Source organism: Saccostrea cucullata, unplaced genomic scaffold (assembly GCF_032062105.1).
Source record: "Saccostrea cucullata isolate Sc308-1 unplaced genomic scaffold, CSIRO_AGI_Scuc_v1 ctg878, whole genome shotgun sequence".
NCBI classification, from domain to species: Eukaryota; Metazoa; Mollusca; class Bivalvia; order Ostreida; family Ostreidae; genus Saccostrea; species Saccostrea cuccullata.
In genome coordinates this window covers 179,521-205,891 of record NW_026924258.1, presented here as the reverse complement: position 1 = coordinate 205,891, position 26,371 = coordinate 179,521, and the positions used below count along the sequence as shown (strand labels likewise).

The 26,371-nt window shown below is 33.7% G+C and overlaps 1 protein-coding gene and 1 pseudogene across 1 annotated transcript in view; one reads left to right on the top strand and one right to left on the bottom strand.

The window, feature by feature from the left end:
* Window positions 1-4,052: 4,052 nt before the first annotated feature.
* LOC134266054 (ficolin-2-like) overlaps window positions 4,053-26,371 on the top strand; it is an 84,952-nt gene continuing 62,633 nt past the window's right edge. The window contains exon 1 of the mRNA XM_062748286.1: window positions 4,053-4,467. Coding sequence (XP_062604270.1) covers window positions 4,062-4,467 — 406 coding nt within the window. The 5' untranslated portion in view covers window positions 4,053-4,061. The remainder of the gene's footprint in view (window positions 4,468-26,371) is intronic.
* Window positions 9,657-10,158, bottom strand: LOC134266041 (uncharacterized; annotated as a pseudogene).

Here is a 26,371-nt window from a genome sequence, read left to right as displayed (position 1 = left end):
TTTCATATTCGTCTTTATTACATTTCACTATGACTTTTATCCTTCTTCATTTTGGCCTTTCTTCTATGTTGCTTTATTCTTGTAAATTCATTTTACTTTCTGTTAAATTGATACAGTTTCTTAATTGATTATAAGTTTTACGAACGTTAACTCAATCACACAAACAATGAAGCAAATTCAATGAAGACGAATACAAGTTGTCCGAATTTAGTGCCGCATTATAACGCGAGGTGGCAGGGTTGTTCGCTAAGAGTGTTGGTAAAATAAGGTAAGCAAACCCGTGCCGGGGTTATTCGAGTTTTTTTCAATTTTCTGCCTTAATACTTTATTAATCAAACTTAAATATTTAAAAGACTGGCCCCAGGATGATGAAACAATCTTAGACTTAAGTCAAATTTTCAAATGCCTGTCAAATGTTTATATATCATCGAATTTATCTAAAAAATTGCAATTAACATCATGTTTATGAATCAAAACTGAAACATATTTCAATTTTGATCTGTTGCCTTCTATAAAATTTAAGTACAGCATGAAGATTTTGACTTAAGCTTAAGATGTTTCATGATCCATGGGGCTGGTTTTTGTTATAAGTCCAGGTATGTACCCGATACATGCCATTCCCTCCGAAGTCTCGCAAGATGGTAAGACTTCCCCTGGAAGACTGACTACATAGTAATGCTTATTTCGGAAAACTATACAGTGGGACTACCCCTGGGGTATTCAATATATAGCTAGTCTTCCGTGGGAAATCTCGCTATATAGAGCATTTCGGCCCCATTCCTAGCAACCCCTCCCCCGGATAGTTTTTTTTTAAATCGTAAAACAATGTTTGTATATACTAACGTTTTCAGTTTTTGAAGAAAATTTATCCGTTCTATCAGGACCTAAATACTAGTATATAGGTCCCTGGTTCTATATGAATAAATATTTAAATAATATCATTTTAATAGTGTTCTATAATTAAATCCATTTAGTTAAAGATAAATAATCTTCACGAGTACAGTCATATAGATAACGACTCTTTCTCCCCCCCCCCCCCCTCTCTTGGATGCAGTCGCCCGCGTGGCACTGTGGTTACGGTGTCTGCTCTATATAGAGTCACGAAGAACAGTAGTAAGGAGTCGACCAATACGTCGTGGGTTCGAATCCCACTATAGGATGTGGAGGTCGGTCCGGATGAGGTCTAGACCGTATTATCCGAGGTCCCGTGTCGCAGTAGGTGCTGGCACGAAAAAAGATCCCTCACTGCTCAATGGCAATAAGTGCCGAATATATAGGACAAATTTGCAGCTCTCCACCGGCAAGAGCTGGCTTCTCCATTTGAGTGAAAAATTCTCGAAAAGGAAATTATACAATGTACAATCACACCACCAAAGTCTCAATATATATACTGACTTCCGGGTGGACGACCTCCTATGGGGTAAGTTTCATCGGTAGAGGGGAGGATGGCCACGAAACATTTTCCTAAACGTAACTTTATACTACTGGAAAAGTTCATCGAAAGGCTTGTTGCCCCCCCCCCCCATCCCTTATCCCTTACACTTTTTGTTGCAGTACTAATAGTCAGTTTATATATCAAAAGTCATGTACTTAGTGGCATATGAGTAACATTTATTACTGAAAAAGTTGACGACCCCCCCCCTTCACCACCACCAAATAGAATTTTGGAGTTTTAAGATTTTTTTAGCTCTTCTGGTTGATGACAAACACGGTGCGTACTAAAGAAATTTCTTTCTTTATTGAAAAGTACTATTTTAATATAAAATATGAAAAAAGACCGGGGTGTTTTTAGTATGCCTGGGTGCATGTAGTCTGGTTCAGACTTCGCCTTCCATGCGCGGATCTAGAGGGGTGGGGGGGGGTGTTAGGAGCTCCTGGAATTAACAAGGTAAGTAAAACAAGAAAAAAAAGTTAACCCCCCCCAACAAAATAAAATTTTGACATTTGAACGAGTTTAGGATTTTTCTTCTTTTTATGCTTGTCAAGAATTTTCCGGGATTGGAATTTTTTTTACTTGGTTCCCCCCCCCCCCCCCGGAAAAAAAATTCTGGATCCGCGCCTGCCTACCCATAACGCTCATCATTCCTTTGCAAAGCCCTGTCCCTAGAATCACGCGCATCAGCAGTTACTATCTGTCGTGAAATTAAGTTCAGTTCAGTGGAATGTTTTGAAAAACAACCCAATTTATAAGGGTTAACTAGTATCAAAATATTTAACATTTTTATAACAATTAAACTGTAATTCAAATATCCAACAAATTAATTTCGTAGTTATATTTTTCAGGCGAGAGAACAGTTACGTAGCATCGTTTTTGAAAGTGGGGAGGGGGGCAACACGAGAATAAATATTTAAGCTACCCGGCTGAAAACAACTTGACAAGCGCAAAATAAACCCCAGGAAATTTGACAAACTTGAAAATACATAGGCGTCGAAACCGGGGAGGGGTGAGGGCTTAGCCCCCACTTCTTTCCAAAGATAGACTTAGTATAGACATTGAATATTCCTGCCTAGGTTTAGCCCCCCCCCCCCTCACTTTCCATGGACACGATGCAGTAAAGGTTTAAAATGGGGAAAGTGGTGGTATTTGGAGAAAAAAAAACTTTGGCACTGGAGTTCGAACCTTCCACTCACCCCCACCCCACCCCTTCTCACGAAATAGGATTTTTGTGTTTGAAAAATGGACATTTTTTTTGCTTGTCAGGTTTATTTTGAAGGTCTAAAAAAAATCGTACACTTACCCCCCCCCCCCCCCCCCCTCAACTTTCAATTAGCTTCCGACGCCAATGAAATCCTATTTCGGGCGGGGTGGGTTTTGAGTTAGATTTAAATTCTTCTATAGAATCAAATTTAAATTTTCTTCCTACTATACGTACTACATTTACTTATTTGACCCTTACTCTTACAAAAAGTGGGTCGGCCTTTAAGTGAACATAATTCAGTAAAGTATAAAATTATGTCTGAAAAAAAGAAGCCGCTTTTCCTGTGTGCCCAGAGAAAATAAATATGGAGTTTCCATCATTGGATCGGGAGATCGGATCCGGCCTTCAGAAGTTTGATTGATAAAGTATTAAGGCGTATTGAACAATCTCAAATAACCCGACCCGGGTTTGCTTACCTAGTTTTTCCAACACTCGTAGCGAACACCACGCCACCTAGCGTTATAATGCCGCACTAAATTTTGACGGTTTGACAACTTACATTCGTCTTCATTGAATAAACTTCATTGTTAGCGTAATTGAATTAACATTTGCAGTAGAGATAATGTTAATAATTTATTAAATAAACTGTTTAAGTTTAAAAGAAAGAAGAATGAATTTACAAGAATAAAGCAACATAGAAGTAAAGACAAAAGCAAGATACATAGACTTTTGGCGGTAATTCCCTTCCATACTTATATGTGTTAAATTTTCACAGAAAGCGGCCTCATGGATTGTAGCTTTAGCAGTGTAATTTATAGGAAAATGAAAATAAAATTATTTTGAAGAGGCATATTGTATTTGGTGTAACATAAGTTGGATATCAAAAGTCTATCATTCAGGCAAAATCTAGTAAATGAAATGTACCAAAGAAAAAAATTCTTTTAATGACCCTTTTTGCATGTAGCTTGGTTGAAAAAATATATATATCAATGAAATTACAATATTTCAAACTGCCATTTTCATTTAAAGCAAAAGAATGAGAAGAAGGGTATCAGTATTGCCTACCTCCAGTCTTTCAGAAAAAGATCTTCCTATCTTTTTGACCTCTTCTTTCAAATAATTTTAACAGGAACATTGGTATCTGGATTACTTTTGACATAATTTTGAATTTATGCCATGAAAATGTTTCATTTTCTTAATATTCTATCATAGCAATCACGTGCAAGGGAAAAATAACTTCAAATCAACTAAGACGTTGAACTTCTTAATAGAGATTTAGATGTTTTAATCAAAGAGAGTAATCTTTTTCGTGACTGCATCAAGTAACATAATTGTCAAGAGACCACGCCTCCTTTTAAATTTAAACTCACAACACAACACATTCAGCATGTTAAAGATCGTGCTTGTGCAACGCTCGTTTTAATGACAATGAAGAGAGAACAATGTATTTTTCTTTTATATCTTTGTATTTTTGCGATATTTGGATACGTTTATTCAATTGGAAATGACCATCAGGAAAAACAATTGCTTCGCAGTCCAACTTCTGGAAAAACATCCAGTATTTTACGGGATATCCTCAAACAAGAATCTTCTTTGCGTTTTTCTATGGTGCAAAAAATTCGGAATTTGGTCACAAATGCTATTGACAACAATAATTTAACAGAACTGTTAACAGAAAAGATTATTTCATTGGAAAACAAATTAAATGCTATACAATCCGAAAACCTAAAACTGGAAGACACATTGGATGAATCATTATATGATTTTCGTCAGGATCAGAATGGAACAAAACTACAATTACAGAATGTTCCTCCAGTACCCCAGTCAAGTAAGATAACATCATGACTTGTTTTTTTTTTAAAATATGAACTGTTTTCATTCAGAATTCATGTTCAAGTACATAGTTACAAATGTTAATAATGTCAAAAAAGCACTTTGAGATGTCTTCAATTTGTTATATATTGGCGACAAGTTATTTAAATTTTTGTATCATTTAAAAGGTCTTTAAAATCTTCAATAATAACATAAAACCTTTGTTTAACAATTATAAAAGAGCAGCTTAAAATCAAAATGATCCTTGAAAACCTTCTATACTCAAAATTGCACAGATAAAAAAACAACTGAAAAAATAACGTTTGAAATCAACGTACAGAAGATTTAAAAAAAAATAAACTTGAAGTAGGAATTGTGCTTTAGTTCATAGAGTATAATCAATTAAAATAGTTTAAATGAGGGGACGATGAGAATAATTGATACACATGTACATTCTCTCTTGATATTACAAAGATTGACAATAAATAGATAACGTAAAAAAAAAATCCAGACTATTTATCTAACACTAACTCTTAACTACTTAATGAACCATGTAAAATTAAACTTGTTTTATTTTATGATATTTTAGCAAATATGAAATAGAAAGGAATTGACATGAAATGGAAGATTTCAATAAAGTGTATGAAAAATTCGTGATTGCAGGGAAACGGTATATGCGTGATTTTGCGTTAGAAAGAGGAAATAATGTATGCTTTAAAATGCGTGAAGGCAGGAAAGATGGTTAATAAACGCTGTATGGGAGCTGTTCCTTGCACTTTTAAAATTTAATTTCTAATAAATAATGAAATATTTCTTCCTAGCTTGCCTTCAGCGATAAAATGTCTCCGTCTCTTTAAGGTTTCGTCAAAGGTCAACATGTCTAAAAAAATATTTTTACAATAGCTTCAAAACTATGTCTGGTATAAAGTCAAAACGCTTACAGTTTATAAACATATCTTTGATTAAAAGATAGAAAGTATCACTTGATAACAAATATTTTAAAAAAAGATATTTTTTGAGAAAAATTGTACCAGGAAATGTGCATATTTAAAGAAAAATGCATCTGCTTAATGCTGTCCTTTTTGTGAAAACCAACATTGCAGAAATAATATACACTGTATGTTCATCAATGAAGGGCAAGTTGGACGTGAATGGTCTCTGAAAGGCTGTTATTGAAAGCATTACATGAATAAAGACAAGACCCCTATAGAATCTGCCATTTACAATGTACTTTACTTTCAAGTCTTAACATTTGGACAAAATAAACAGGGAAAACAACTTTCCAGAAGCTATCCAAGACCAACTTGCCCTATATTGATAAACATATCTTGTTTCTGCAATGATGGTTTTCACAAAGAGCACGGAATTAATTAGGTGTATTTTTTTGAAAATTTATACATTTTCAAAAAGAATTTTTCTCAATTAATATTATTCCAAGTATTTTATCTATAAAGTGGTACCTTCTATCTGTTAATCTATGAAAAATTTATAAACTGTAAAAGTTTTAACTTTGTACCTCACATAGTTTTGTGGCTATTGTAAAAATAAATTTTTGGACATGTTGACCTTTGACGAAACCTTAATTTTTAATTTTTCTAGAACATAATACATTTTGATACTTCAAAAGAGTCAGCAAATTAACTGCTTGAATTGCAGATTATTTAAGCGTGTTAAATGAAATTTATGTTAGATAAATAACAAGGTCCCTTGGGACTTAAACATGCTCTATTTAGAACTACCTTCGTATTTATATCGCAGTAAATGTGTACACGCTAACTAACATTAATTTGCTTACGTTTAGGGCAGATATTTTTTTTTAATATAAAGAATAATATAAAGTTACATGTACCATAAATATACAAAACATTATACATGTGATTTTTCGATATTTGTATATTTACATGCAGATTAATGTTTATTTATCGTTATACAAATTTTAACTATAAAATAAAATCCATTAAAAACCCGAGGCGTACAAATCTCTATAACATTGTTACCGCGCGTTAGAATACGTAGTAGGAACTGTATGCATTTTCAATACTCTAGGAATACCGAGATATACAGTATTTTGACTAAATTTAATTATCATAAAAAGTATAACATGGAGGAGTTAGCATGCTGACCAATTCGGAATTAGATTAATATTAAAAATAAAATTGAAAAAAAAACAAGAATAATTTTATTGTTAAATTCTTTAATTTTGTAAATGTTTCTATTTGTGAACTTTTCATCAGTACGTCGTCATTTAAGAAAACATAAATATTTCTCGACCAATCATTCCCCTTCCATATACTATGACAATCCACGAACGTTTTTAAACCCTTGAACATGCAGTGTTTATTTGATAATATATAGCTTGTAACATGAGCTTTGATTACGGACGGAGTTCGGTGTACCGGACCTGTACCGGACCTGAGCCGTGGGCAAATAATACGTGTTATTATTTTTCTTCATTGTTCCGAATATCTGATTGGCTCAAACTGGATCACATGATCAAGTATAAAAATTGTTACCGACTGGATGTTTCTATACTCACCGTCAAAAGAAACGCAACGTAACACTCTAATTTTTGGGTAAAAAATCATATACGGGATATAACTATGTGCCAAACAAGTTAGGACATCTTTTACTCTGCCAAATCACTTATTTAACAGTTGAATGGCTTTCATTCCATTACCGAAAGTTGATTTTTTTTAGCCCTCTTTACAGATAACATTTAAGGTAGGACCAAATAGATAGGTCAAATTTTTCCTCAAATTCAATTTTTCTGAAACTTTAATATTTTGTTCTTGGATACAAAATCTCTCTTTATGTATGATATGAAAGAAATTCAACCGCACATTTTTTGCCCACATAGTCTGAAATATGGCCTATCAGACCCCTGTAAGAAGATTGTGAAATCAGACATTCGACTTAAGAATGAACATTATTTTAGAATTTTCTATTGATCTATTGCAAATTTGTGTGATACTTTTCATAAAGATAACCTTTTTGTTACTTTAAATCAGTAAGTCACATTGATACTGGAAATTTTGGGTAAAATATTAAGTAAAATAGAACATACATTGTGTCAGAAACTGAAAATTCACATGTAAATATCCGACAATTTAAGTTTTCTTAAGAGAAAATGTAGAATTCAATTTTCACAAAAAAATCAACAGAATAATTCAAATGGGTCCTAGAATAAAATGTGTAAAAATAAAGAAAATTGAACCGATGGTTTCAGATATTCTGGCGATTAAAAAAAATTCAATGGCAAAAAAACTTAAAGATTCAGTAGATGACGTCACAATACTTGACCTTTGACCTCTTGATATGACCTTGACCTTTCTAGTACATAAAGAATAGAGACTCCTTATATATGTGTCCAAATATCACCCCTCTATTATTTATGGAACAAAATTTGCACTGCATTTTATAGCAGACTGTTACATGCTTGTTTATTGCACTTAGATAGCGTAAACACATTCCAAAATATAAGCTCCTAAGTGAAAAATATATATAGGTTTCTCTGATTTTTTCACAAAATATAACGCAATATGCCAAAACTTATTATTTTTCTTTCAAGGATCATTCATTGTTGTTAGTATAGTAATATTATTCTTTTTTCCTCCAGTACTTTTTTTGGAAATGGGTAAAAATAGAATCCACGGGTGTTTTGTCCTACCTTAAATAAAACACCCCCTTCCGACCATTTAATCAAACCATACTAGTCCGCCATGTACAACATACGCAGTCCGAATTCTACCATGCATTAGGTTTATCAATGTCTTTATCTGAGCAAAGTACTGTGCATGGTAGCTTAGTGGTAGAGCGTTCGCTTCGTGATCGGTAGGCCCGGGTGCGATTCTCCTTCGCGGCGCCGCGTCAAACCTAAGACGTAAAAATAGCTAGTGACTGTTCCTTCGCCAAGCGCTCGGCACTAGAAGTGAAAGTCACGGGTCTTTCGGAAATGACCTTAAAAACGGAGGTCCCGTGTCAGGGTAGGCGCTGGCACGGTAAAGAACCCTCAATGCTCAATGGCCCTGAATGCCGAGTATAGGTCAAAATTTAACCTTACACCGGCATACGGTGAGGTCTCCATATGAGTGAAAAATTCTTGAGAGGGACGTTAAACAACATACAATCAATCAATCAATCTGAGCGAAAAAATATTTTTGGGTATTTTTAAATGCCTGTTTTTCAGATACTGAGGTCGAATTTTCTCTAACTTGGCGCAGTGTTCTAACCCTTAGACTTCCGGTCTGTGAACTGTCATTCATGCTTTTGAAACACATGAGCTCGAAAAGTCGTTATGTAGCGTATATTTGCATCTGTAGCTCTCCTTTTTCTTTATTTTGAAAATTTCCAGCATTATCAATGAAAATGCATGCTTTCGGTAATTTTGAGGAAAAGAAAGAAATATATTTTCCCGGGATTTTAGAACAATACATATGATAACAATTACAAAACCTTAAAAACCCAAAATATCGTCAAATATTTTATCAAAATTGCTAAAATTTGATTTCTGTTAAGAGAGCTAAAAATCAACTTCCGGTAATGGAATGAAAATCATTCATCCGTAAAAAAAGCTGATTTGGCAAAGATAAAGATGCCCTAACTTGTTTGGTATATAGTTATAACCCGTATTTAATTTTCACCCTAAAATAAGGGTGTTGCGTTTCTATTGACGATGAGTATATTTAAAAAAATATATAAACCTGCTGTTTCTAAAATTGGAAACGTTCTTCTGTGAAGCAACAATAGTGCTGACGTCAAAATCGTCTTTAAACTGAATGTTTTTGAAAACAGATACTGCAGCTGTTGTGAAGTGCGTTAATATAAGGATATACAATATATGTAGTTAGTACAACTTGTGAAAATGGTGAGGGACACATTGTAACAATAGGTTACATCCCACCTGAGCTGTAGACTCCCGATGGGACATTGTCGTCAGACGTCTGTATAAATCCAGGGTATAATCACAACTGGCTTAATATGGTAGTAAATCATTGAACAGCTGATTGTGACGTATAAAAATATATAGATCCCGAACCCGAACTATTTTATTAAGTCTTTATCACTATATTCCTCCCCGTTTTAATGACCCCGGGTTATGGCACAAATCAGAACATCCGACTTAATGCCATTTAAATATAAAAGCAGTATACTGTACAAAAATATACAATTTTAAAAATAATTACACTATAAAATCAACATAACATTTTAAAAAATATCTTTGAAGTCTGATAGTTAAATTTCATTTCCAATTTCATTTAAATGTACCCCATGGTCATCATCGCTTTTAAAACGTGTTCTGTTTTTCCAATGAATTTTATGATTAAATATCACTTTCCCTCCCCTTCCTTCCATGAATGATTCTAATTCTTTATTGATTATTGTTTTCTTGTTTTCTCCCTTCCAGACTTCAATTTTTTTCCCAGACTCTTCTAGACAACAGTTCAAAATAAAAATAAAGTCGTATCTGGAAAATTCTCCATGTCATTTTTCATTTTGGTTATGAGAGGAAGAGGAATTGCAAAAGAGATGTCATTAGATCCTAGATGAATTATAATAATGCCTGGGATTATATCATTGTAGTAGAGTGAAACGTTTCTGTAAGCGAAGACCATTTCATGCCTTGTATTCCATGCCACTTGATGTTGCAATTTTGTAAACCTAAGTCTGTAAAGTGGGTGTCAAATGATCTTTGATAGTTAATCTTCATATATGAATTTGTAAACAATCAAATGTTAGTGATGTTTAAAGAATTCTAATATTATTACACAGATATAAACCAGTAAAATAAAATACTAAATATACATATAAAAAAATAATTAATAAATATGAAAATTTATCTATTATTTTGTTTCTTCACTTTGCTTTGTTTTGCTTGTTTTGTTTCGTTTTTTTTTATAAATAAATCATTATAAACAGTTATTAAAGTTGATAAAACATATCAGTTATTAATTCACATGCACTTTTGCTGATTAATATTCTACATACTCAGACAAGTAACAAGGTCTTTGTCTTGTCCGTTGACCTCTTTTAACCTGTTCTTTTTCTGTTGAAAGGGAACTTGAAGCAGTATTGGGGTTTTGATGATGCATCAGAACATCCGACGCATCATCCCTAGCAAAAAGATTTACAACATCTGAGATCACATCATCAAATTCAGATGTTGTAGCTGAGGAAGGACAATTATTCTGCTTCAAAGACCCATCAGAGACCACGACCAAGTAACAATGAGTCTCCCCAACCACTACACCCCACCGTTGTACTATTGGCCATACTCTCAAATTAACCTTTTCTGCTATTTTGGCTTTGCTATTATGTTTACCTGTCCCTTTCAAAGTTATTTCTTTATTCAATTTTGGTTTGGGTTTGAGAGTTTCAAAAAGTTCCCAATTCATAACAGTGACTTGTACTGCAGTATCTTTCAAAGCATCAATTGTTCTGTTGTTTATAGTACAAGGGACATAAAGAGTGTTTTTCAATCTATCATCTTTGTAAAGGTCAAATTCTTGTAATTTAAATTTTACTTTAGGACGAGGCCTGTCAGATGTATCTGAAAAGGTTGAAGAATGACCTATATCTCCAACCTGTTGAAGTTAAAAGGCTTTGACTGGGGTGATGGTGACTTATTCCTATTCTGAAATGGTGACTTATTTCTACGATTAGGACAGTCTTTGATGAAGTGGCCTTCTTGATCACACTTAAAACAAGTTTGTCTGCTAGGGCTATTTGAAGGGGATCTAAGTCTTGTACCCTCTCTACTGTTTGACCTGTATTGTGTTTTTGATTTGGAGAATTTAAAATTTTTAGAATATCTTGTTTGTTTGTTTTGATTTCTTTTGTGTTATCTTCTAATCTTGTGACCCGTGACTCTAGTCTTAACATTTTTGTTTGGTTTGTGTATAGTGTATATGTTTGTTTATTGTAAATAGACCTAACTTTTCCAACTTTCTCTTCATCTTCCTCACTATCGCTCTCTGAACATTCAAAATTCACCTTTTTGTTTCTCACTTTTTTAATACCTAAAATGAGCTTTTAGTTTGTGATTGCACTTTTTATATATTGTGTTGCAATGTCTAGTGTGTCAGGGTTTTTATCCATGGCAATAAGTGCAGCTTATTTTTTGTGCAGCCTCTCAAAAATGCATCTATCGCAACAGTTTGCCGACAGTCTTTAGGCGTGTCTGGGTATCCATCTGTGGTCATTTCCAAAATCTTATCTGCAAACTCGTCTACGGATTCCTCAAGACCTTGTTTGATATCTTAAAGTTGTCTTCGTACTATATGAGGCAGGTCATTCTTGCCAAATCTCTCATTTATTTTTTTGCACTCAATTTCTTGAAGCTTCCTTGATAAGAACTTGGTCTGGAACTGATGTATTTCAAGGCCTTGTCTCGAAGACACTCAATAAGTTTATCCAGTTTTTGTTCATCAGACCATTTGTATCATGACGCAATACGATTGATTGAATGATTGTATATTGTTAAACTTCTCTCTCGAGAATTTTTCACTCATATGGAGACGTCACCGTATGCCAGTGAAGGGCTTCAAATTTTGACCTTTATTTGGCACTCAGGGCCATTGAGCAGTGAGGGATCTTTGTCGTGCATACGCCTGCCGCTGACACGGGGCCTCGGTTTTTAAGGTCTCATCCGAAGGACCCGCAACTTTCACTTCAAAGTGCCGAGCGCATGGCGAAGAACAGTTGCTACCTATTTTAACGACTAGGTCAGTCGCAGCCAAGATACAAACTCACGACCTCCCGATTACGGAGCGAGCGCTCTACCGACTGAGCTACCGTGAACGGTTGGACGCAATATGAGAGAACTGTGTAAACAAAGGTCTCCAGTCGCTCTTTCAATCAAAGGTGGACATTTTTTATGGACTTGATCCCTTTGGCTCATTTGTGTCAGGGTTGGCAGATGAAGTCTTTTTGTAAACTCCCTGTGGTGCTCACTTGTCTACCTCTCGGCTGATTTTTTTATGTTCAAGTTGTTTGATTTTGTTTCCTAGATGTTGTAACTTACCCACCCATCTGCTGTCTTGTTAGTAAAGATTTTGTTCTAATGTCGCAAGTTCTTCGTTCTTTGCCTTCATTTCCTTACTAATTGTGTTTTCGTAGTTTGATTTTGTATTTGCTAGCTCTGTTTTAAATTTTTGTTGTAGTTTGTTCATTTGTTCTTCGTGTTCTGTTCTAAAGTATTTTCTGATTTTTTTTTTCTGAGTGAACAATTTGAATGTTTTTTTTCTGATTTTAGTTTTGCAATTTCATTTAAAGCATCTTCAATTTTGGGATATTGTTTTTTTTTTCTGATTGTGTGTCATCTCCAAAAACAATCACATCCTCACAAGGGGATCCCATATTGTGCTTGGGATTGTTGTTAGTGGTTTTAGATCTTCTACAGTGAGCGTCCTCTTTTCTTTTCCTAGTCTCAGGATTAACCCTGCCTTTTATCTCCTATATTTGGAATTGTTTTTAGTTTCCTAAGGCTAGCATTGTTTCAGAAAATCCGACAACAATCAAATCTAAATGAAAATATGAGAAAAAAGCAAGGAAAAGATAAAAACCGCCATTAAATTTTTTTTTTGAAAAAGAATCTTATTTGATAAGGTAAACGTAAAAACAAAGAAAAAATATGGCGCGAAATATGAATTTACAATGTCGCACTTCACCGGTCGGAAGATCTTGACGGCAACGCAATGTTGTGAAGTGCGTTAATATAAGGAAATACTATATATATGTAGTCAGTACAACTCGTGAAAACGGTGAGGGGTAACAATAGGTTACAACCCAGCTGAGCTGTGGACTCAAAACGGGACAGTGTCGTCAGACGTCTCACTGTATAAATCCAGGGTATAATCACAACTGGCTTAATAGACCAATCCACACTTTATAAAAGTTGCTTCCCTTTGCGGGGTCATCCAAAAGGTCGAAAGGGAAAGAAACACATTTCTCCTCTTAATGCTACCAAACATTTGGGTTGGCTATGATGAATCCACTGTATTAAAATTGCTTTCTTTGGATGTGTAGGTAGCCCCAACATGGGGCAATCAGTATACCCTCTGCAATGATTTTTTTTATTCAGTCAAATGACAAACCAGAAAACTATAAATGGTACTGTGAGGATTCTATGAGTTTATTCCCTAAGATGGCGGCCAAGGGACATAACTTTTGAAAAGTGTGGATTCAACTGTATGGAAGTAAATCATTGAACAGATGATTGTGACGTATACACATATATAAATCCCGAACCCGAACTATTTTATTAGGTCTTTATCACTACACAGCTGGTTTTCATTACCGTGACGTCACAATGCAAATGACAAAACAATGACTTGTATGAGAAGGTACTGAGTATTAGAAAGAAGGATTTTCAGAAATTTCTTTATGACTGATAAAAAATAATAATATACTTCGTGCAAGGTCGATTTGCTTTCTCTAAGGTCTATACATGTATATCGATTGATCTCATCAAAAGGCTTAAATTGTATAATGTCAAAATGCATGCACTGAAGTTTTTCTATGATATAAAGTTAATAACATAAAGTCTCGATGCATTGTAGGACACAGTTGATTAGCCTAGCCTCTGATGTTTACAAAAAGAATGTATGTGTACATAGGTAATAGGTTCGTTATCAAGGTCCAATCAAGGGTGTACGTACACCCTACTTGCAGAACGAAGCGTTATGGTTTTCAAATTTGTCTTTGAAACTATAGACATTTTTTTGTGTTGCTGTTAAAATTCGTACAAACTGAAAGACCTTTTCTTCTTAATTTTATTTATCTATTCCCTATCATTGCATGTTATCCTGGTTGCAAAGGAGTACTTGGGAGGTTTCACACTAAAAATTGCTTGACGTATGCATAGATTTCATTCCGAATTTCCTCTGTTCTTACACGTTAATCTTTTGAGCTCGCTCCGCAAGCAGCACTGCTGCCTGTTGCGCTCACTGTAATAAATGTATATTTGATTTTCAATCGAAGATAATATATTTTATAGGTATCCATTGTTTTCTCCCTTTTAATTGCTTTGAAATCTATAATTGTGAACAGAGGAAAAGTGGTGTTTACGACATATATCCCTTCAAAAGCCGTGTTTCAACTAAAGTTTTGTGTGATATGGATACAAACGGAGGAGGCTGGACGGTAGTGTATTGTACTGTTTCTTTAAATTGAATTAAAAGTGACTTTTTGTTTTCCTTTTCTGAGCTCAAAAATAATTTCATAGTGTTTGAATTTGCTAAGCATTATCATAATCATTGGTCCACTCGATTGTGACCCTTCTTATTCCAGAATAACCATTATGTCTGCTCGATTGTTTAGATGGGGTAGACTTACATTGTAAAAGGTCTTCTCAGCCTTCCACATTCAGAGGTGGAAGGATAACATTCTGATATGGTGTCAAGCGTCTGGGTCAAAACTTTGTAGACTGTAAATAAACCAAACTAAAAACAAAATGCAGTTGCAAAAAAATATTTATATATAATGTATGAAGGGTAATTCTGTTAAGAAGCATTTTTTTCTATTATGTAATTGCAGTAAAATCAACCATTGAACACAGTTTCACAATTTACCTTGTAATATGGGGTGCAGATTTGAGTCGTAAATAGGTCCCTGATTTGACCATAATTATGTTTTTTTTACATGCTCTTTCATACTCTTCTGTCTGAGACACTTGACGTTTTTAATTTTTCTTGACATAAGTAAAAAAAAATTCCATATACTATAATATTAAATTAATTTTCCACTCTTAATTATGTCTTCAAGTTTCTCTTTCGAACTAACATTTAATGCTTTAAAAAATGGATTCAAATTCTTGAAATTCAACAACTGCAGTAATTCAAAACATTGCAGATAATATTCCATCGTATTCAATACCCTTCTGAACACTCGATTTTGACATACATATTCCAACCCTTCCAACATTCCCCTCTGCTTCTAGAAGGGTCCCAATCGAGTGGGCCCATTACATGTATGTCTTTCTTTTAATTCGGGTAATGCTAAATTTTGTAATTTAAATTGAATTGGACACATGTATAGAAACCTACAGAACTTTGTATATTTCGTTAATTTTAAACTGATGCTTCAGGTTATTCAGCGCAGGAATCGAGAAATGTCCCGGGTAAATTTCAACACAACCTGGAATGAATATAGGCAAGGTTTTGGGCATGTTCCAGGGAATTATTGGCTCGGTAAGCCTTTTATACCAGCATCTTATCTTAAGGACAAATTGATACAAACAAAAAAAAAGATGCCTGGATCGGTATATATTTTTTGGCCTCATTTCACTGCAAATGATGCAAATAATAAATTTCTAGAATATAAAGAAATTATAAACCTTCTGTAGTGTTCAAAAGTGTACCCTTCTGAAACCATCCTAATTAGTATATACAAATATTTTTCACTTCAAATCCCATTTTTGTGAAATTTTGAATACAAACTTAAAAACTACGCGGTGAAACTTATTCGTTTTATTCATTTAAACATGACCTAAGAAGTTATTTTCAAGTTTTTGACATATTTTTGTTTGTATCATCTGTCTTTAAGCTTTTGTACAATAGTTAATTCTATACATATGTATATGTACCGTACGCGTGGAGCCTCGATTATCATCTGGATAGGTGAAGCTTCCAGATACCTAAATTATCTTGTTTAAAATAAAGATAACGTTCTGGTTGGTCAAAAAACACCGACTTTATATCTTGACCAGTCAAGATAATAACATTTTCTTGCAATAACAATCTTGACATGACGAGATAACTTTTGGTCATGATATAAGATAGATTATCTCTTTTTGTCGGGATAGCTATCGCAAAAATCCGAAAGTTTATCTTGCTTGTACAAGATAAAAGTCTGTGTTGGACGAAGAACTGAAAGTTTTCATATTTTGACGAGATAGTTTTCTCGATCTGATTTTAATCAGGTTGTAGTTATCTTCACTTGACATGATATGCTATGTTGACAAAAATATGTGGAGGGCATAAATATGCAACTATACTAATGTGTATGTACTTGCTTATATACAATTTTATGATACTTTAATCCAGATTATTTATTGATGATGTTACAACGTAATAATAAGACCAATAAACAATAAAATTAATTTGAAACAGGAAACGACGCAATTCATAAGCTGACCACGGAGTACAACAACTCACTGTACATCAGAATGGAGTCTACAAAGAAGAATTCGTATGAAGTACAATATTCTTTGTTTTCCATCTCCCATGAAACTGATGGTTACAGACTTTCTTTGGGGAAGAAATCAGGAAATATTGGTAGATAGCGATTATCTATTTTTTTATTAAGTCGAAATAAATTCCTTATAAACGGTAATTTCACAAAATTATTGAAAATAGAATTTTCAAACAAGGATTATTATACTCGGAATTTCTTTTTTAGCTGATGCCTTCAGATCTTACCTAGTGGTGAACTATCCCTTCTCCACGTTCGACCATGATAGACGCACGTGTGCAGCTCAGTGTGGTTCTGGATGGTGGTATAATTCATGTACCCACGTGAATCTAAATGCTCCTTTTCTTGAAGGACACAGGGATAATGTATGGTATGGCATTATTTTAAGTGCCAATGATCTTTTCTCTTCGGAGATGTTGATTAAGAGAAAGCACTAATTTTTTTTTTCAATATCGTAGACAATTTAAGATATGTTTTACATAACATATATATATATAAATATTTCAATCAAGATATGTTTTACATAAAATATATATATTTCATCGACTTAACAAATAAAAATAAAATTGGAAAAAGTGTATGATTTGTTTATTTTTAATTATTCGCTAGAAATTACATAGGAAATAAATTCGGTATCCAAGTCCAATCAAGGGTGTACAGGGATGAACCCAGGTGTTCTTTTTTTTTTTTTTTTTTTTTTTTTTTTTGGTTTTTTTTTTTTTTTTTTTTTTTTTTTTTTTTTTTTTTTGTTTTTTTTTTTTGCCATACAATCTTCGGCCTTCAGCCTCGGCTTCAGGGTGTATGGAATAAAACTACGGGTAACTCCCTGAACACTTTTGATTGCACCTGGATAACTAATGGTATCCTCGAGTACCCAAACCCTGTCACCATAAGCGGAAAAATCCCGCGTTTTTCTTCAAATTATATTTTTATATGTTTCTTGTTTGTCAAAACTTGTTTAACCGGAAGTTTAGTGTACAGTGTATTTGATATGCTACCTAAGCATTGGATGATTACTATGTGATATGACATAGTCAATGACTGTTTTTTTTTTTTTTGTTTTTTGATTTATAACTGGAGGACTACTTCTATGGCTACCTCACAGCCCACCTTAACTGATCAGGAATTTAATATCTGCATTAAATATTGTGCGCAGTGCACAGCTGTTAATTGGTTTTCGGACGCGAAGGTCATCCATGAACCTTTTCATGATACCAAGACATTTCTCAATCACACTGTTTTGGAAATAATGGCATTCTATATACACAAGTACCCATCCGGCAAATGTTAAATCCGCAAAGGAAAAATAACATGTGGTGCATAACATTTCTTCGTTATAAGTATAACTTGTTATAAATATCATAATTCCCATCGATAAAATATGTCTAGATCTTTTGTACACAAAAACCGTTTTGTTTTTTTTTCTTGAATATGACTAAAGTACATATTTTTGTGATTTAAAGGAAACGTCGAGTCTAGAATAAATCTTTGATATTTCATTCATTGAATGGTCATTAATGAATTTCCTGATACTGCCATTTGTTTTTACTTAATTAAAAAGTAATAAGACACCAAAGTTATCAGATTTCACTGTCCGCTGGAGGCTGCAATGTTGAGAGAAAAAGTTATCGCGCTTGCTTAATATTTCCCACAGGCCCGTGGGGATCCGGGTTAGAATAGGTCCTCAGTACCCCCTTGCTTGTCGTAAAAGGCGACTAAATGGGGCGGTCCTTCGGATGAGACCGTATAAACCGAGGCCCCGTGTCACAGTAGGTGTGGCACGATAAAGATCCCTCCCTGCTCAAAGGCCGTAAGTGCCGAGCATAGGCCTAAGTTTGCAGCACTTCACCGGCAATGGTGACGTCTCCATATGAGTGAAATATTCTGGAGAGGGACGTTAAACAGTATACAATCAATCAATCAACCCACAATATCCACATTTTATGACGTCTTCGGGATATTGGCTATAAGTGTAAACATTATCATGTCGGGATAACATCGTAAAAATGTTCAAATTAAGAGCTTGTGATATTATTTTGAATCTGAATTTATTAAAGGAAATATAATTTCACATTCTTTTGCTTCTAGTGTTTCAGAATTCAGGAAAATAAAAGAAGGAATTAATAATAAAAAGCCATAAACTGGCCGGGATTTAACTTTAATTAAAAACTTAGCTGCAAAGGTTGTTTATTTTATTTGTTTGTAATTCAAACTGTTTGAAGTTCATAAGTGTCCAAGAATTAAGGATGTAAATCTATCTCCTATAAATAAACAATTCCTTGAATTAGCTTATTTCTGTTGTAAGGAATTTTATTTCTCTGCAGTCATAAATTAACACATTTACTCTATACCTCTGGCATTTCATCTGTCTACACTAAGTCAGCAGCGACTATATATGATAAGGTTTTCCCCATGCTGCTCCAATTAAGCTATCGAAATTGAATTTTACTGCTGTTAACAACAGTGCAGTGTTAATGTTAGATGCATCTTTTCTTTTTATATCAGAGGTACAGTTTTATATAAAGAAATTAGAATTCTGATCAAACGTTCCCTTTCAGTTTTCTTCCGCCTTTAGACAGATGAAAGAAACTAAAGTTATCATTTTTCTGTTTTTTGTATTTTTCTTCCGTGTATTTTTTATCTAATTGCCTTCAACTGCTCAGTTTCCTTTTCATTTATCTGTTTTTGAGTGCCAGAATTATAAAGAAATAGCTTTTATGATTTACTGATTTTTTTTTCTCTTTTCCGCGTTTCTAAATTTTTCTCTAATTTTTCTAACTGTTATTCTTTTAAAACGTCTACTTGATTCTCATAGGGTCAAACTTAAGACAGCATATTAAAAACAAACTTTAAAGTAACACTATGAATCAAAATCATGTGTTCTTTTTTAGAAATCCGTTACATACAGATAAAGACGTATGAACATTATGAGTATGTAGCAAAGATATGACAATTAACTGTTATGTAAAGTAAGAAATGAACAATACAATTGCCCGAAAAACAAAGGTTGTATCTACCGTTTCGTAGTTTTCATGTATAGTTTTAGCTCAAACTTGTAAACAATCAACTCGGGCATGTAAGGATGAGAGCAATGTTCTAACAACTTTTTAAAACGATTGCATCAACATTTTTGGTCTATTTGCATTCTGAATCAATACTGGGTAATTGAGGCCATGGTAACTATCGTAACATTCAACTTTTCTGCGCACGAGAACATGGGGAGGAAGAAATATTTAGCAATATTTACGTTATGGGGCATACGGAAATTATTTTACGTTTATTTTTCTCTATAAAAATATATTTTTAGGTTGTGAAATCTGTAAATTTCTGAATTCTAATACTTTTAGGGATTGACAAAAATTTACTCCGGTCAAAAATTTGGTGCGAAGATTCTACATTTGTCAATTTTCCCCTTTTTTTGTCACGGTGTCTCTGTAACGCGGCGTACATTTTTGTATATATCCTTAGTATGTCATATTATTCTGTAGCATAACATGAAAACTGACAGGTTTTCTACAGTTTTATGTTATCCTTAAACATTCAAATTAAACATCTCCTCGATCATCGTATTGAAAGAGTTATATTGTTAAAATGTGGCAAAACAGAAAAAAAAACCTCAGAATTGATCTGTTTCGTAAAGTTTTCCCAAAAGCACTAAAGTAGGACTTGCTTGTTTAATCATAATAAAAGTGAAGGTTTTGAATGATCTAGGAAAGTTTTTTTTAATAATAATAATATTTGGCAATTTATCTTTTCTTGAATGAAAAAAAGGTACATTTCCATTTTATATACAACCAACCCATGAAAACCCAGACACGTCTTTTGGATGACATATGTTGGAAGAAGAGCTTTATTACTACCATATATTTTTTTGATACTTTCAGTTATCCAAATAACATTAATCCTTTACTTGAGAAAACAAGCAAAGGTTTTATTTACTTACATGTCCTAGTATTCAGCTTGGAAAAAATAAATGTTTCTTTCATTTCAGTTTAATTGTTTATCGAAGGGAGGGGTCTAAATGGCATCGACAATAAATTCTCTGCTCATTGTCATTTTTTTTTAATTTGGATCATGAAAACCATGTTTAGGATTTTACTTCTTCAGTACTTAAAATTTAGATATTCTATTATTTTTAATATCTTGTTTTGGATATGGGTTATATACATCAGAAAAGGGAAAAAAGGCTACAGAAGTAACATTACACACTAGATTCTAATGGAGAAATTGTTTTAAATGTTATTAGATTCAAATATAGTTTTTTCTCTTTACCAAAAATAGTTACAGTATGTAAGAGGTAGAGTACTGTTTCTTAAACGAAAACATCGGGGAATGTTAACGTTCTGGCCCTGGAAGCTCTTCAAATAATGTGTTTTATCTGCTGCCTACAAGTCAAGGCGATCTTTCGACTAAATTACGACAATAACTTTAATATGCTGAAAAAAAGGATGGTAGTTAAATTAAATAAGTCACTTAAGGTAGGTCCGTACTTTCAGAATTTTCTGTCAAACTGTTTATTTTTCAATTTGAAAATCTTGAATAAGTCATAATCTAACAAAAACACCCATAAAAAACATATCTTTGCAGGTTAATTTTCATGCAACATGCCTCGGAGTATATACCTCTAAGAATTCAACAGCCAAAATTCAATATATAGAAGTGTAACATCATATTCTATTTAGCTATGTACCAAATCCCGTCCAATTATGGTTAAGTGCCTGTCTCAGAGAAAACCATGCAAAATGGTCCAGAGGCAAGTTACTCTGATCGCCTTCAAACTTTGTGAGCCAAATCTAGCATGCATGAATGAAAAGCAAACAAATTTTTATCGGGTTGATCAAACTCGTATAAGTTTTATGGCCTGTTACTAAAAATAGCTCATACGCAACAAAATTAGAGGTAATTTTTTTAACTTTTAGTCATATTTTGAGGAGAATTAAAATTGCAATTTTACAAATTACTTAGATATTCTTTTTTGTAGTGAAAGGATAAAGGTTAGTTATTCACAAATGCATAGTCAGAATGATTGACATCCATTTTGTCTTAGTGCAAAAAGGTCATGAAATTGGCACTTTTCCAATTTTTGGAAAAAGTGACAATTTTAGGTAGAATTGATATTGCTGTAACAACCAGCGAGGATATTTGAATCCAATAAATGTTGTTGCTTATTGTTAAGGATGCTTATGTTCACAAAATATGAAAAAACTGTCGTTGGCAAATATAAATTTTAAAAAATATTTATAGTCAAAGTTTGTTAAATTTTGAAATCAAAAATTTTAAGAATACAGTAAACGCTGGTCATAAAGTGCCTAAAAACTTTTCCAAAAAATTAAAAAAAATAAATAATATCTGGATTTTTTATATCAGTATTTCAGAATTTAGACATACATAGCTCACAAATCAATAAATAATGACTGAATCCAAAGAAAAACATCATAAAAGGGGGGGGGGGGGGAGAATTTATTAATTCCTTATAAACCATTACATGGATAATGTAAAAGCCTTAAATTCAATTACCTTTTATACACATTTGCTAGATAGTTACAAAATTGAACACATCATTCATCATACTAGTCAGTCGATCAACATATTCATTTGAGTGTTAAGGGGACGACCATTAGATTATGAGTTGGGGGGGGGGGCTGGCAGATTTCAGAAATAAATAATCTGTCCTCCACTGCAAAGAAAATAAATAATCTGACATTGACTGATGATATTCAAATATTGTGAGAAATACCTTTTTTATTTCAGTGTAATTTAACCTCGCCATCTTCAATTGACCAATTTCTTTTGGCTCGCTTCGCTCGCCATTTTAGAACCCAATAGTATTAATAAAATGAGATAAAAAAAATCCTTGTGCACGTAACACAATGGCCAAATGCATCAATCCGGTTGGCAATATTTTTATATAAATGTGAGAAGAAAGAAGATGAATGTATGACCATGATGACCACTACCACAAGCATCATTGATAAGACAATACTTGCGGTACAGAATGGATACTAGTAGTCAGTTAATCTACACGACAATGTGCACTCAGTTGGTGTGATGAATCACTTAAATACAAGACAATTCTTATGCACCGCAAAAAATAAATTTTCTTGTAAAAAAAAATTATACCTACACTGTAGCAATATTAATACAGCCCATTTTTTTTTTTTAAATTTTTAAGAATCACTGGCGAATTGAAGGGGGGCGTGGGGGGGGGCATGCCCCCCTCCGCCTTAAAATTGTCAAAGTATGATAATAATGATATTAATGCTGCCATACTTTGGTACAATACCACTATTTTTGTGCCTAGTTTTACTCTTAAAATACACGAAAACCCAGGAGTTTCCGGGGGCTTTGCCCCCTGGACCCCTTCAATCAAATAAATATGACATGACTAGCATTAATAATGTCATACTTTGGTACATAACTAACAAATACCACTACTTTTGTGCCTAGTTTTAACCTTAAATACACAAAACACCAGTAGCTTTCGGGGGCTTCGTCCCCTGGGCCCCCACAAAGGGCTTCGTCCTGGACCCACTAGGGGCCTTTTGGCGGTCCCAGGACCCCCTGTCTATACGAAGTTATCCACCCCAACCCCCCAATCACAAATCCTGTATCCGCCCATGATAATCACTTGAAGGTATCAATTTATCAAGGTACCTTAAGACAAAGAAGAAAATGAATAATCTGTCCTTGATACTCTTGAAAATAAAAGATCTTCCCTTGACTGGCATGAAAATAAATAATCTGTCTCAACAAAATTTGCCAGCCCCCCCCCCCTTCAGAATCAAATAGTCATCCCCTAAGAGGAACAATTTCTACAAATTTCAAATTTCATCGATACAAACATTGAGATATTTCAGACAACTTTTTTTATGGAGGAGGTGCAATGACTTGATTTTTTTTGACGAACGAAACAATACGTACACTCTCTTCTTTGTGAGCTATTCAACTCAACTTGAATTTTTCTACAATTAAACACAATCTGGACAATTTACTGTTCTCTCACATTCTTCCAGGGACGTAGCAACAAGGGGGGGGAATAGGATTTTCGACTTTGATGAATATAATTTTCGATTTTTTTTCCCTTGTCAACTTTTTCAGGTAAGTGAAAAAAAAATTTCTATGGTTGGCCCCCCTACTTTCAAAAACGATGCTAAGTGCCTGTCTTCATACTTTGAAATGAAATATTATTGTAAATTTCAAGGGCAAAGGTGTTTACATGTATCATAATTAATTGTCCCCCGGTCATACGCAACGTAGTTTGAACATTTTTGTGTTCTTCCCTGGAGTTGAAGAGTTCCACTAAATGAAGGACCTGTGTGCAATGCTTTAAATGTCAACATATAAATTTATACACCTCGTCTAAAACAAATTTAATGGGAAAAAAATCTGGAATTTATGTTTTGTAATTTTTGTATATTTTTCTTTGAATAAAGCTAAAATTTTCATAATTTGATATCTTCCCAAAAACCCTGGTAATGCATGTTGATTTTTTGCCTGTGAACATCTGATGTCAATATAATCTTTAATTAAGAATATCTTGAAAAGTTATCAGTAGATAAGGTAAGTTGCGAATGTCCTTAAAAAGTGGAGGATATTAATTTGGGTCTGTCTGTCTGTCCGTCTTTCTGTCTGTAACGCTTTTGTTTCCACATGATATCTCGAGAACCCTTTAAGCTTTTACAATGAAATTTTACAGAACAACTTCCTGTGGCCTAAGGAATAACCCTATAGATTTTGAAGTCAAACGTTCGAAGTTCATGGTTGTAAATTTATACATTTTGTCTGTGTGTTACACTATCCTTTTCGGGCGATATTTCAATAAGATTTTGAGCTTTCGCAAAACTCCCTAGGACTCTCTCACCCTTCTCAATGCCCCCCCCCCCGTTTGTTTTATTAGTATTTATTGTATTACATGTCGCTATTTTTAGCACAGGGGCATTAGGAGACTTATAACGTATATATATACGGCGGGTTTATATTCTTATTACATCTATTAGAACTGTTTATTCAAGGTTAAATTAGACAACATGCATTGTATAAAATTTTGACAATTATCGAATGTGAATATAAACATGTATGTGACTTCATCTTTGCATATAATAATTGCCAGGTAAAAGCGGTTCCGATGTGTAGTGGTACGTTTCTCGCTTCACATGTGAGAGGTCCCGGGTTCGAATCCCGAACGATCCATTTTTTTCCAATTTTTTTTTTTTTTACTAAATGATAGTTTTCAGCATGTAAAATGAAAAATTTATTAGGTATGGCTTGTACAAACTGATAAAATCATCATTACAGTGTGATAATTATTCCATATAAAAAGAATATGCTATACACATAAAAAGAATAAGCAATCAAATCTTTATAAATATCCATATTGGCATATTTTATTTGCTTCAGTATACATGTATACTAATCCGAGATTTTGCCGCACAAGTCACAGGCGCGTAGCATCGTTTTTTTTTTTACTTACCTGAAAAAAGTTGACAAGCAAAAAAAAAAAGGAAAAGTTTGCCCGAAGTCGAAAAAATCCTATTTCGGGGGGGGGGGGGGGGGGGGGGGGGGGGGGGGGGTAGGTAAAGTTTTCCTCAGTCTCAACTACTTTCAGTACCAATTCTAATACTACATTTCCAGTGAGGGGGGGGGGGGGCAAACACCCTTTAAATTATTGACATTTTCTATAGTATGAGTAAGGTTGGGAAAAAAAGTGGGGGGGGGGGGGCAGGGCCCCCCTGGCCCCCTGTTGCTACGCCCCTGAGTCATAATATAAAAGCGGGGTTTAGAATCAGAGGAATCTCGGATTACATGTATACATTTGATAATTCTACAAATTCAGTCAAGGGGATACGTCTCCCCACCCCCTCCCCTCGAACTGCGCATTGTTTACATTTGCCTTTATGGAAGACATATAAATTCTCTGAATTAGCTTGTTTCAAGTTTACAGTGTCCCAGGCTTGACAAAAAAGACTTAATACACTATGAGAACTTCAAACATGCTAGACATTTTTCAGTGCTTCTGTCACAATCAACTACACGAGATATTCCTCTGTTTCATAACACGGTATCTAGGAAAATTTATGAAAATCACATCCTTGTGAATTTTTACTCATTTTGTTTGCATTAAATTGTGAGTTTTTCCATAGAAAGTTGACTGCTTTTATGTGTCATTATTAATTTCCCCATAGACATTTTCCAGTGCAATTATTTACCTTTAAAGAAGGAGAGTTGCGCAAAGGGACCTAACTCTGACTAGGCAAATGCAAAAAAAAAATCTAAATATTAATATTAGAATTAAAGGCATTTAAATGAAAAAAGATTTTTTTTTCTATTAATAAACAATTTCTAAAAAATTATTATGTCATGAAAATACCATTTAATCATTTATGTAACATTTTTGAGCATGAAATGGCATGTTTTAATTTAAGATTAATATTGAAAAATTCACCCGTAATTGGAATTTTTTTCTGTGGTGCAGAGTTGTTTGCCAACGACAATTTTTTTATATGTTTTTCTTCTATATTGAATAAATTCAAAACAGTATAATTCAAATAAAAAAATCATCCTCGCTTCAAGATACGACTAACCAAACTTTGAAAAAAAAGCCTTTATTGCTAAAATCTAGATTCTTTGAATATTCCCTGATATAATGTGGCTAAATACAAAATATATATGTAAATTTTTTTTAATGAATATAATTAACTACTATTGCACTTTCATAACATATGCAACATTGA